The sequence below is a fragment of the Acomys russatus genome, chromosome 17 (genome assembly GCF_903995435.1).
Source record: "Acomys russatus chromosome 17, mAcoRus1.1, whole genome shotgun sequence".
In the NCBI taxonomy this organism is placed as follows: domain Eukaryota; kingdom Metazoa; phylum Chordata; class Mammalia; order Rodentia; family Muridae; genus Acomys; species Acomys russatus.
The window spans coordinates 34,440,915-34,455,315 of record NC_067153.1 but is presented as its reverse complement, the minus strand read 5'-3'; the positions used below and the strand labels follow the sequence as shown (position 1 = coordinate 34,455,315).

At 35.1% G+C, this 14,401-nt stretch overlaps 1 protein-coding gene across 2 annotated transcripts in view; it reads right to left on the bottom strand.

The window, feature by feature from the left end:
- Window positions 1-14,401, bottom strand: part of Csmd3 (CUB and Sushi multiple domains 3) — a 1,090,370-nt gene that overhangs the window by 540,348 nt on the left and 535,621 nt on the right. For both annotated transcript variants that reach the window (XM_051159708.1, XM_051159709.1), the window contains 2 exons: window positions 10,626-10,729; window positions 4,333-4,445 (listed from right to left, as the gene is read on the bottom strand). In XM_051159708.1, coding sequence (XP_051015665.1) covers window positions 4,333-4,445; window positions 10,626-10,729 — 217 coding nt within the window. The remainder of the gene's footprint in view (window positions 1-4,332; window positions 4,446-10,625; window positions 10,730-14,401) is intronic.

The following is a 14,401-nucleotide window of genomic DNA, read 5'->3' as shown; positions in this document are numbered from 1 at the left end:
AAGACGAAATTCCAGCATAAAGATGTTGAAGAGAGGAGTTGGTCAAGAAGTACCACCCCTAGTTGAGGAACTATTGGAAATTGATAGCTTGGAGAAAAGGTGTTGTGTTAGTTCATTTGTTTATCTCATTGCTTTCTTGTTTGGTTAAGGTGTGGCTCATGGCAAGTAAACCATAGTTCACTGTATGCTCTCATACCCATCTGTTGCAAAGATGATACCTAGTTCTCCTCAAACTGACAGCGCGGCCCTTTTGCTGAAGAAAACACCCACACAGCTCACTAACATGGAGAAGTCAAGGTGGTACGTACATAGAACCTTCACTTTCATTCTAGTGTCTTTCATATAGGAAGACATTGTACAGGATGTCTTCCTACCAAAAGAGAAGCATAAATACGGAACCATCCACAAACTTTCTGATTAACAGTCCAGTCTTCCTTATGAAAAATACTAGGGAAGTTGTGGCATAAAGTTTGTGGGTACAACCAACATCTTTTTTGACTTAAGGCCCACTCTACAAGATGAAACTTATACCTGATACAACTTTAGTGACTGAGTACTAGAGACGAGACAGTCCAGAGGCCTAGGATAACACAAAATACTACTGATATAAAAAAGAGTAGCACTAAAATGACTTCTAGTGATATCTGTCTTATGGATAGATCAGTGTTTTATTCAGCCTCCATCAGAGAATCCTCTTCTTGCAGCAGATTGGAACAAATACCAATTCCCATACTTATTATACAAAGCGAGTGGAGAAACCTTGGAATACACAGCTCTAAATTAAATGTCTCTGTAAACTACCTTTCCTCGAGGTCAGGGACCCCCTCCTGGATGATGAGCAAGAAGGAATGGAGGAAACTGAAGGAGTTGAGGATGTCAGGAGGCAAGGCCTTCTAAATCAGCCGACCAAAGGTCATATGAACTCCCAGAGCCTGGAGATGGGCCTGGCATCAGTCTGCACTAGGTCCTCTGTGTGTATAGTATAGCTTTTAGCTTAGTATTTTATATGAAAGAGATGTCTTCAATTGTAGTGCCTTCTCTTATGTTTTCTTTTAGTTGCTTTGCCTTGCCCAACCTTAAAATGGTGGTTTTGTCTTATTATGTTTTATTTTGCTATGTTTTGTCGTCATCTCTTAGAAGCCAGTTCCGCTCTACTGAGAAACATAAAAGGAATGGGTTAACATGGAGGGTTGGTGAGAAGGAGTTCGGGAGAGTAGAGGTAGGGAAACTGAAATACAGATATAATGTCTGATAAAATAATCTAGTTTCAATAAAGGGGGGTTGTGTCTACACCCTGGCAGGTATAACACAACCCAGTGGAAGGCCTCATACTGAGATGTATACAGACAGTACTAACTAGACTGGACAGATGAGAAATAATCAAACAACCAAATCAAACCAAACCAAGAAACCTGAGGGCACAAAGTTCTGTGTGTGAGCATAGAATGGGGGGAGAGGAGGGCGGGGTTGGTGGGAGGAGTTGGCAGAGAACAGTAAATATAATGAAAGATCCATGAAATTCTCAAATTAATATTTTTTTTAAAAAGGAAAGCTATATTTTTAATAAAATGTGTTTTCATTTGGAGGATATGTGTGTCTAATTCTATCACATAGAAAAGAGGATGTATTTAGATTAAATTTAGAAGGTTATTAGCAGACCATACTTTAGAAACAATATACTACTTCACAGAGAATATGGTGATTACAAATTTATTTTAGTAGATGAGGTTTCTAGTGCTATGTACACTACACAACTTGAAACTACCTAGAATAAACTATGCTTTTACTTTGAACTTAGACTTTTAAATAATAGAGAATTCAAAACATATTTCTCACTGTAGATAATATGAAGGTAAACAGACTTTAAAAATATTTTACTTTAAATATATTATTTATACAGGAAAAACATTCAGTTGGTGTAATTGAAAGATTATTTGAGATGTGATAACAGGGTGATTGCTAATGGGAATACAAGGATGGTTATTTGTTTTACAGGGTTATATAGTACTTGCATTATAATGTTTCTCAAACACAGGAAGTAGTCATTTGTAAAAGCTGAGATGAGGCAGACACTAAAGAGTGTGACATCTTTGAACTTGGTCTTCAGAGAGGGGCAGGTAGAGTAATGGGTTAAAATTAGAACAGAGCCATATAGAATCTAGAATGTATCCAAAGGCACAATGGTTAATTCAGACAATGACATAATTTGGTTAAGTCAGAGTCTAGAGAAGAGAATAAGAAATTGGAAGATTGCCATTGGTAATGTGGAGGGTAGATTGGAAGGAACAGGATGGAAAGGTATAAGAAAGATAAGGTCATATACATTCTGAATTTTAGATGCACCAATGTAGAAAAGATGTTTTCTTCACTGCTGTCAAATACAAATAGCTGAAACACTAAGAATGTAACATTTATATAATTCCTGATTGTGTCATGGTTATTCTTGCTATAGGTAGTTTATTGTATATATGTGTAATAATATAAATGTATATGTAAAAAAGGAAATATTATGAAAAAAAAAAAACCCCGTTTCTTAGATTGATTTAAGAAGCATCACACCTGTGGGCAAGCATAAAGTATTGTGTAGATTTTATGCTTCATCATTGGATTGCAATCTTCTTGAAAGATGGAAGATGGAGTCCTTGTTTCTTTTTATATTTTGCAACACTTTCACTAATTGGTATATAAGCACATTTTTAGAATTTTTTTGGGGGGGGTTGTCAATGTTCTTTCTGTGTGGCACTGCCTAGACTCACTTCATATACCAGGCTGGCCTAAAATTCACAGTGATCCACCTGCCTCTGCCTCCGTGAGCACTTGGAATTACAGGTATGCACCTCCATGTGTAGCTGGAATAACTTTTTAGCATTATTGTTGAATCACAAAGAAAAAGAGAAGAAAATAACGTTGAGTTGGGCTCCTTTACAATGACCCTGCAGCCTTGAACAGCAATGCAGATGAGAACTCCAGAAAGGTCAGTAGAGTGCTCCTGCTGCTGCCTCAACCTAAGTTCCAATAGCTTGCTTGTTGAAGCATTACCATTAATGATTAATCTAGTTTTGGAGCTTTAACCAACTATAGATTTTATGACAAGTATCTTTCAAAGGGTTGGGAAAGTGATGAGAAATTAAAGGAATGTAAGGCTATTTGTCTCACTTCTCTGTTTAAAGTGAAGAGGAAAGGAAAATCATGTAAATACTTCCAGCACATGCTGACTACTTTTTTCCATTTGTAAATTTGTTTTACTTATTTAGAAAAGATGTGTATTTTAACTGGAGCAGGAATGTATTTTAAACCACAGTCAAGTGAACCTTTTTTATTCAACTGACATTTATACAGATTTCCAGAACTCTTTCAAATTAATATGGTACTAAATTTACTCCCAAGTAAAAAAATCACAGAATGAATGTGTCCTATCTACCAGATAACACCATGCATTCATATTATATGTTCAGATACAAAGCAATGTCAGTGCTGTAAAAAGGAAACTGATAAATTTATTATTATTCAAGTAAGAAAAAATTCACAGCCATTGTTAATTCATTAGATAGAGAATAATTATTTTACCACAATAGTAATAATAAATTCAAGATATGTCACATCTATTATTCTCATTCCCATGTACCTTTCTAGCATTATGATTTATTTGAATTTATTAATATTTACATATTTTCCAGGTAGAATTATACCTTTGCATATCTATGTTTATTGTGTTTCTGTAGTCAAGTTTATTCAAAGTTCAGGAAGTGTTAAAATGTTTCTGTTGTAAAATTCTTTTGTCTAAGTTAAATGAAACTGAAACAGTTTTCACATTCATAAGTAATTAATTCCTATTGATAGCAACACTAGCACTGAAATGGGCAGTAGCAATTTAAAATCAAACTGCTCACTGACTTACTTGAAAGTGATTCTCATAGCTAACAGTATACATTTGACCTAATGGATTAAAGCAAGATAGACCTACAAAATAATCTAATTTATTTACAAACACCTCTTACCTATTTAATAGGAGCTGTTTTGCTAACAAATCACTTACAGAATATTAATTCACTATGTATTCTGTGAAAGGATGATATTCCAGTTTGATTGAAGCACAGTGTGAAAGATAAGGTATAAAAAACAAACATGTTTTAAAGGACAACTCATTTAATTTAAAAAATATGTAATACCAATGTGTACAGTGGTAGAGAAAATGATATTTTCATGTATTGTTCATGATATTGTAGAAAACATATTTTCCTTAACTTTGTAGATGCAATTAAACCTTGATTTAAAAGTACCCTCTGGCTGTATTATGATAACATATTTTCTGCAGGAGCAGTGCATCCTTACCTTTGTAGTTAACCTTGAAGCCAACAGAACCAACACTTTCATCTGTTTGAAGATGCAGCCACATTTGACTTCTCATGCTCACTATCAGGTCAGGCACAAAGCTTCCAGTCAGCCTGAACCAGAGATTTACAAAGAAGGGAGAGATGGATTACTAAGGAACCCTCTGCATGCAAATTATGAAATAGTACCCTTCAATAGTTTCTATGTTTGAAAAAAACAATCTAACTTACACAGCTATGTTCTGATGTAACACCAGAGATAAAACACGCAATTTAGTGATCAAGCTTTATGGTTTAAAAAAATACCATTTCATGTGTTTAACTAGGTTAGATCTTCCATATCCCCAAGGAAAGATTACTATAGCATCAGAGAGTTTTATACTTTCTTTTGAACTAAAAAGGGTAAGTGGATCTATAAAGAGCTTTAAATATTTTTAGCGCTTCAAAAACTATCATTTTAGTCTTCAATTCCACAGAACTTGGTTGTAGTGTTTTTTTTTGTTTTGTTTTGTTTTTTTTTTTTTGAGAACTATCAAAATGCTGTGCAAATCAACAGACCCCAAATAATGTATTCTAACTCTGCAGCTCTTACAGCAAATAAATGATGCTTTATAGCTTAATGTCAACTTGACAGGAGCTAAAGTCAACTGAGACAAGGGAAGGTCAGTTTAAAAAACGTGCCCATTAGATCTTAATTGGTGATTTATAGGGGAGGGTCCAATCCCTAGGCTGATGTTCCTGGGTTCTATAAGAAAGCAGGCAGAGCAAGTCATGAGGAGCAAGGCAGTAATTAAGCCACAGCTCTCTCTGGCCCCTGCATCAGCTCCTGCCTCCAGCTTCCTGCCCTGTTTGAGTGTCTGTCCTGACAACCTTTGTTGATAAACTGTGATGTAGTAAGCCCTTTGCTCCACAACCTGTTGTTGGTTATGGTGTATCATCACAAAAACAGTAACCCTAACTGAGGGGATGGGTGACACGTGATTTCACTTAAAATAACATCTTTCCCATCTGATGTAGCGTGATTGCCTCTCCACATCAGTAATGCACATTCAATAATGTGATGGTTTTGAACTGTGGAAAGGAAAGCTACTTCATAGTCCTCCTCTTATCAAAAATGTTGTATCATATAATTAAATGGGAGCCAGGGGTCAAACAAGGATGAAATCAAAAGAGTAAATCTGACATGGGGGGTTAAAAGGAGATTTTAGTATAGAGTGAAGAATAAGGAAGACAGACTTACTATGGAGTTGTTGTATGCATCCCTAATGCCATACTGAAAAAGTGTTTATCAAAAGAGAAATTGGTGCAATTCGATTCTGCCAACTCATGTGTAGCAAATTAATTGTCAGTCTATCAGCAATGCTCTCTTCTCACAAGAAATATGTGTGAATTAGGCTTTGATCATGCACTTTCAACGTGGAGACAGAATTCTGGTGAGAGACTGTTTACGGTGTCTCTAGCTGTGACAGCAGATAAGGAAACCTTTACAATAATGAGAATTTAATCACAGATTCAAAACAAAAGGCAAATTGGCCCAGTTTGAAATCTGCATATGAGCTTAAGTGCATACAATGTGCATGAGTTACACCATTTTCAGCACGCCACCCCTCTGTGCCATTGTGATTATCAAGTTGCTGTTATATATTGCATTGATGTGTGTGTTTTTTATCAGTTGTGAACTGTGTTCATAGAAAGTACCTGTAGAATGGTGTGTCGAGAGCTCACAAAGGACATACACACTTTTATGTCTAGATAGATGTTTTAAGTTGATGATGATGAGATATGATATTGATTTACATCCCGAATTTGAGATGCACCAAGATAGGAAAGATGTTTTCATCAAGGCTGCCAAATACAAATATATATACTATGTGATAGACAAAACATTTGTAGACTCCTGATAGTTTCATTGTTCTTCTTGATGTAGGCAGTTTATTGTTTGTATGTGTAATAATATAAATGTACATATAAAAATAAAATATTTAATTAAAGTGTGTATTTAGAAAATTCTGCTATTGAAAGGACAAAGAAACAAACAACAACAAGAAAAGAACACACACACACACACACACACAGTAAATTGTTCCCTGTCTCCTCACTCTCCTACTGAACTTGTATTTTCTGATTTCCAGTTCCCCTCTGCTTTAAGGGTCTAAACATCTCAAAACAGTAAAGTCCATACTCCAAGTGAAAGTATAAATAACAAGACTCCATCGATCAGTCACAGTCGATTTAGAAAATTGGAAATTATAACTCCTACGTTTTTCTTAGATGAATAGAGGGAGTTTTCAAAGTTCGTGAACTTGTCAGCCAGGAATGTCTTTTGCCTTCGAGCCATCCCTCTCATGTAGGAACAACTATGAGGATGCAATTTGTCTTCCGGCTCCTAAGCCAGTTTAAGTGAGACACTGTGCTCCATACTTTCTCGTCCACCTTGTCACAGCACAGGGAGACCTATTTTTCGTCTGGATCACGGCAAGTAACCCATGTGTGATGGATTATATCTGCCTGCTTTTATGAAAGAGTGATGTGTATTTTTCATTAGTGGAATCAGCTTTGCAGATTTTTTTGTGATGTGCTCTACGGTCTATTTTAATGCACAATTAATAGAGAAACTGCTTCATTTTTTCCCTATATTTTGTGGGAAGGATTCACTGTACTTGTTTCTGATTTCATTTTTAATTGTATTTTTCTGATCATTGGATATCTCTCTTAAAACTGCCCTTTGCACACAACTTGAATAGATAATTCTTTTTCCAAAGACTTGATTTAAATTCCAATGGTCACTGCTGTTTTGAGCAACTTATATTCAATGTCCCTCCTTGACACTAATCAATGTTTGGGGCAGAATCAGTCTTAGGTCATTCATATATGGCTCTCAAATGATTCTTCAAATAATTTGAATGCATGCTTTTGAATTAACTGTTCGTGACTAAATGAACTTCAGTGTATGTTTATGTATACACACAGTAACCTCAGTGTGCATTCATGCTGTGCTTTAAACCTCTTGGTTAGTCGCTTTATGCAGAATGAAAGCATAAAAGCTCTAGATAAATGCACTCAGAAATCTTCCTTAAGCTCTGAAATAGAAATTGAAATAAAGGCAGGATCTATTAAATATCTATTACGCTCAATGCCTGATCTTTATATCCACTCAAAGCATTTTTGTTACATCCATTAGGGAACAATAGCTTTTCTATATCCAGGCAATTTCCTTTGTGTCATATAAACATGTAACTATTGCTTTTTATGAAAATGCATCCAATATTTTCTCTTTCAAGGCTATGAAAAGTGAAGCATTTGTTTTTTTCTGCAGTACCCAGAATTTGCTGAAGATAGAGATTGCTGAAAAAAAAATTGTTTGTTTTTTTAAATCCTGAAACAGCATTTGACTATTACATTTTATAAGGGATCAACATCCTAAAAGAACAATGTAGAGCTGTCACATTTAGAATTTATTGGCTATTACAAACTATAATGCTTAAGTATAATGTATAATGATTCTTTCCTTTAATTAGGTGGACAATATTTTGGCATTTGCATGTTTCTCCTCACATATTGTTTGCTTAGACTTGTGAGAACAAATTAATTTATTTAGATACTCTTTCCATATTTTCCTTAATAGGTTTTATATATTCTTGAGCATTGTATACTATAGTATAGTTATTCTAGAGTGAAAATGGCAACTAAACTAAAACATTTTAACAAATTACTTGTATATAGTAAGTGAACATATACACAAAGCAGGCCATATCAAATGAAAAGAAAAAATGCCTCCAGAGAACTCTTAATTCTTTTTACAATAGATGAACATAAAAATAAAAAAGACTAAAGCTGTATAAAAAGTGAATATTCCATAAATTAAATATTTATGGTCAAGAATAAAAATTGCATATAAATTACTATCATATATTAAACTGAAGTATTTCTGAGAACCTAAGCATATATTTGTCATCGTGCTAAAGTGAGTTGGATGATATCATATTTTAATCAAATCTTGGCCACAAAAGGTAGAAAGTAATTGCTGCAGTCAATTTCTTTTCCTTTCTTTCTTTCTTTCTTTCTTTCTTTTTTTTTTTTTTTTTTTTTTTTTTTTTGATGTGGTATTGTTGTTAGTTAAGTAGAACCTAGTCAGTTCATTAGTGCACGAAACTGTGTGTATGTGTGTATATGTGCATGTGTGTAACTGCATGTATATGTGTACTTGAATATGTGGCTATGGACGTGGACGTCTGTAAGGATATGGGTTTTATATCTATATCTATATTTATTTATATATGTATATATATGTTTTGATGTGCATATGGTTATGTGCTTTTGCGTGCACATATTTTGTTTGAATGCATGCATGAATTTTGAGGTGTATACGTACATGTTTATAAACAGCATAATCCCTAACTGCATTCTAAGTCATTATGTTATATACAGAAATAAGTACAGTTCTCATCAAGGAAGCTTCTCTTCATAGAAGGTTGAGACCATTATGGAAAAACACAGTGGGTAAGAATGCAGACAGCTGACCATGGAGTACACAACTCCACTGGAAGCCTCTACAACAGAATTCCAGTACCTAAGGCTCAAAGAACACCAGTAATAAGGAGGAAGAAAGAGTGTGAGGGTCAGAAAGATGACTGCCAAGTCTGCTATGAGTTCATGTATCCTAGAAATGGAAGGGGACCAATGCCTATGCTACACTGAGAGTATGTTTGTCTGTACAGTATCCAAACAATGACAGGATTAATGGACATTCTATCATGGAAAAGGTAAATCTTATGAGTCCCCATCCTTAAACAAAGAACAACAATTAAGGAATGCTGAGTATGGAAATTAAGTCTTCCTTAGGGATAACTTCCCTACTTAGTCACCTAATTCTAAGCAGTCTGCCCTGAAATCATAGCACATAGAAGCATTACTAAACAGACTCAGAAATTATATATATATATATATATATATATATATAATTCTCCAGCTTCTCTTAGATGATTTGGGTATGGCCACTGACAGCATTACATTACTGTCCATTTTAATAGAGGAAAGGAAATATATTTACTCAGAACTGAAATTTTATTTACAAGTGGAATATTAATGATTGTAGACTGAGGGGCCCAGAACAAAACATGGTTTCACATAAAATTTTTAAATATTGATGTTATTTCTCAGAGTAAGGAAAATACAGCAAGAGCTGAAGCCCACACACTGCATAAACTAAGGATGGAGGAAACAGCATTGTGAAAAAATAAAGCTTGTAAAATATTTATTACACTCTTCTAAGAACATTGAAATAAAAAGCTCTACTTTTGTTGTGTAAGTTTTTCCACCTGACTTCTTACTGGGGATGTAAGCACACATCCCAGCATTTTTATTCTTTACCCAGCCTTTATCACTAAGCTGTTCTTAGCCTAACTTCATGCATAATTAGTTGTGAGTCTGTTCTTTTTATTTAATGACCATGATGAAATGGTCTCCCTTCTTCTGCTTCTTGATCATATTCAGTGGGTGAAAGATATTTAATATTGGCCCCAAGCATGGCCTCCAATAGAAAGGAGGACAGGGATTTTTTTTAACCTGCATGCCAAAAGAGGGCATCAAATCACATTATAGATGGTTGTAAGCCATCCCGTGGTTTCCAGGAATTGAACTCAGGACCTCTGGAAGAGCAGTTAGGGCCCTTAGCCTCAGAGCCATCTCTTAACTACACTTGATATAATATTTTCCTTCCATTTCTGGCAACTCTTCCTCCTTTGATGGTACAAATACTACCAGGGGAACAAGGCCCTCTGAGTCAACTATCACAGAGAGTGAAGCAGCAAGCACAGAGCCTACAGGTAGCTGTACCAGGTTTCTGGGCATATGTTGTAGCTTTCATCTGAGTACTTTTATGGCACTGGAATGTGTGATTGAGTGGACATCTGATTCCTGTGCCTTCTCTTGGGGCTCTCTTCCTTCTGTTTATGTGACTTGTCCAGCCCTCGATGTGATTTTTTTTTTAATTTAACTTTTTTTTTTTTTTTGTCATCTTTAGTTGTTCTCTCTTAAAAGCGTGTTCTTTTCTAATGAAAGAGGAGGTGGATCCAGAGGGGAGGAAAGGTGGAATAAACTGGAAGGAGTACAGGGAGGAGAAACTGTAATCAAGATATATTGTATGAGAAAATCTATTTTTAATGAAATGGAAAAATGGAGGAAAAAGCTGTCTTGTGTATCATTCCAAAGGCTTTATGAACTATTTATTATATAGAATATAATGGGTATTAAATTCTTAGTCCACTGTGGCAACATGAAACATTGACTACTTACACTTGAAGCACAGTCCTTGGGTCTCCAACTTCGCCTCCATCACCAATAGTCAATGTGTCATAGCCAATCTCCAGATCAAATTCTTCAAAATTTATCTGGATAACCTAGTGATAAATTTAAAAAATCAACTTAAGTGTATCACATTATTTAATAAAAACAAAAATGTAATCAATGGCAGAAACATTTTAAAATAATATAATGTTCTATGAATATCACAGCTTAACAGCAGACCTCACCAAAGTATCCAAAGCTCAGTTCCTATGTTACCACTTAGTTGTCTCTTGCTGTCTTTTCAGTTCTGAATTAAATTTTCAATGAAATGGTATGATTTCTGTTTTTAGAACACTCATTTTGATTTAAGCATGATTAATGCAAATCCACTTTGGGAAGGCTTTATAAAAAGTACATGTGGGAGAGAGTGGTTTTCCACACACTTCCATATTTTTTATAAACTTTTAACAGAGGAAAAAAGTATGCTATTCACTTAACTAGTAATGCTTAAAAAATGTTCGAGCCAAATTTGAATCTCAATGAGTGTATTTAATGTTGCAGGTTTATTTTTATGTTTACTTTACTAGCAGCGTCCTTCCAACATAGTAAAATGTGTTCTCAAAACTGGAGACATGATTTGAGAGACATATGATACAGCAGCTAATTCGGAACTGATTTTTAAAATAAAGAAAACCACTTTTATACACAGTTTCTATACTCATTTCAAAATGGAAATACAGTTAAAATTAAATATTTATCATAACATTAAAAAGCAAAATAATTAAGATGTGCAGAAAACGTCACAAAAATGTACATAAATATCACCATGCCTTTAGGAAACAATAATATAATAAGGTATTAATATTTCTGTATAAGGGAATGTCTTGAAACCTCTCTAACATGTCTAGCCATGTAAAGAAAATATGTTTTTAAATTCAAATACACCTTATATAAAATGCAAAAAAGTACATAGTTTACACAGCCAGATTTGTCATTTTGTTTTGATTATAATTAAAGCTCTTAATCTATCTGTTCTATCACTTGTTTTTTATTCTGCCTGCCAAAAGCTGTGGCTTGAATGGTGACATCTGCTAGAGGCTCAGATATTTGAATTGTGGTCCACACTTTGTGGTGCTGTTCAGGTAACGGTAGGAGGAGTAACCTTGCTAGAGAAAGTATGGCACTGGGATTGGCTATTTGCAATAAAAGTTATGGTTGGTTATTTGGTGTTCAGGGTTTGCTCTGCCACAGAAAGATCTCTCTCAAACTGCTGAACCTGGCTTGCTAGTGCATATTAGCTTTATATCTATCGATAGCATTGTACAGTGTGACACAATCAAGAGTGCGGCATTGTTTGAACCATGAAGATGTTTTGATATGTTCTGCAAACTTCACTAGTTTGGAAATTGACATTTAGAGAAATCATGAAGTATTAGAATTTCATCCCTAAAAAATCAGGTACCATTTTTTTTTTTTTTTTTTTTTAGGTAGGCAATATAATTCATCCCAATTTTCTCTAGGGCAATGCCTAAGTAAAAAGAAAGTCAGTCTCCTGATTAGTTTACATCATATGGGAAATTTAAGGGATACTACAGAAGCAATTAAAGTCCTTAGGCAACTCGCTTTAAGTTAATCAAAGGGAAGTTTTCCTGGGAGTGGAAACTTTTTATTTTAGATATTGTTATTTACATCTGCCAAGTTTGTTTTCTTTTATAACTTTTGTCTCTAAACGTGTGTTTTAATTGTGCTTATGCACATTTTTATGTAGTTCTTTGTTCCTTTTGTTTTTTTCTGTGCATATATCTACTACAATTGACCCCCAATTATATAGGGTCTCATACTCTTGAAAGATGGCTTCTATTGATAACTTTTGCTTATTTGACTAGTGCCATACTCTATATTTTGTGCTTTACTATCTCTTTGTTTATTTTGTAAGTTTTTTAAATGGGAAATTGCATATTAAATGTAAGTAGTAACTCTAAAGTCGGCCTTCTTTCTCCAGGGCTCACTACTCTGGATTTTGGAAGGTTAATTGTGTTTCTCAAATATTTAAGCAGTTTATGTAAATTCAAGGAAATTGAAAAACAAAAAGAAGAAAAGCAAGCCCTTCACAATCTTTGAGGAATTGACCATCATTGGGGTGCTCCTAAAACTCAGACCATTAACACTTCACCTTCATTATTTCCTTTACTGACACAAGGTTAGACAATGTTGAGAGCTTAGCATGACTTGGTATGATTTCAGTTTATAGACTGCAAACAAACAAACAAACAATACAAAGCAAAAACTACAACAACAACAACAACAACAACAAAAGGAAGGTCCAAGAATTCTAAAGTTATTCTTTCCCTGGCTTGACCGCATAGCTTTTTTTTTTTATCTTTTACACATTTCTCTACAGTAGTCTTTGGCTCTGACTGCTACACACAATTCAATGACATTAAGTTTATGAGTCACACTGAAGCTTTGTGCCATGAATGAGTTCAGATTATGTGGAGCGAGGAGAGCACTTTGTAGCAGTGACTGAAGTGCTGCACAGACACCTTAGCACAATGACTTCAATTTATAGACAAACCCTTCTCTAGACCCAAGTCCTGGATTAATACAATGGAGCTATTCTGTTAACCTCAGGACTAGAAGCATAGTTGGGAAAAGAGAGACTCAAAGAAGGTCAAATATCAAAAAATATTTGTGATAAGACAAATTTCTTGCTACAAACTTTGAACTGTTTTATTGAGACTACAAACACAGTTTGGGCTGATTTCCAGTGGATTTTGCAGTTCTATTTAGGATCTGGTGGTCTGTACTGTTTATTCTGGCCATATGGGGAAACTGAACATGTATAATAAGAGAGAAAGAAGCATATGATTTACATAACACTTTTCACAAGTCATTCTTTCACCTTCTGCTCTGTTCTCAACATTCTTATTCTCCATGCTTGCATAGAACACCACATAAAGTTCTCAACACTAAATAGATTTTCAAACTCAAAGTCCCAAGATCCTTTTTCAACCCTCCCAGAACATGGTAAAGTTTATCACTAATAATAGCCAACTGGTACTGGGTTGCTTTTGATTTCTATTGCTGCAATGAAACATTATTTCCAAAAGCCAAGACTGTAAAGAGAGGGTTTACTTGATTTATGCTTCCATTTTGTAGTTCATCACTAAGTAAGCCAGGGCAGGAACTCAAACAGAGGAAATACCAGGAGGCAGGAGTTGACGCAGAGGCCATAAAGAGGTACTGCTTTCTAGATTGTTCTCCACGGATTGCTCAGCCTGCTGCTTATAGAACCCAGGACCACCAGCTCTGTGACAGCACCACCCCATTATGGCCTAAAAATGCCATGCAGCTGGATTTTACAGAAGCATTTTTTTCATTGAGGTTACCTCCTTTCTGGTAACTGTAGTTTGTGGTAAGTTGACAGAAGACTAGCCAGCCCCAACCAAAAAGGCAAAGTCATGTATTTGGTTTTGAGAACATTACTTGACCCTCTCAGGAATAGTCTTGCCTTGTGTTCTTCAAGAGAGGAGCTGGTGAAAAGTGGTGCCATGGTTTGCCTGAGAATTTTTTTTTCACGTCTCTGTCTTGATTCTCTAGTCTCATAGAAGAGGTTTATATTCCTTCATCCATTCAAATAGAAAACAGCTGTGATTCTCTGTAGTTCATCAGGGACCAGTTCCTGTTGGATTTCATAACTGGATAGTGCCACATGTAAAGTATCAGTTCCCCCATGTCTCCCATCTCTTTACAATGTCTGTTTGGGCCTGATACACATCATCTCT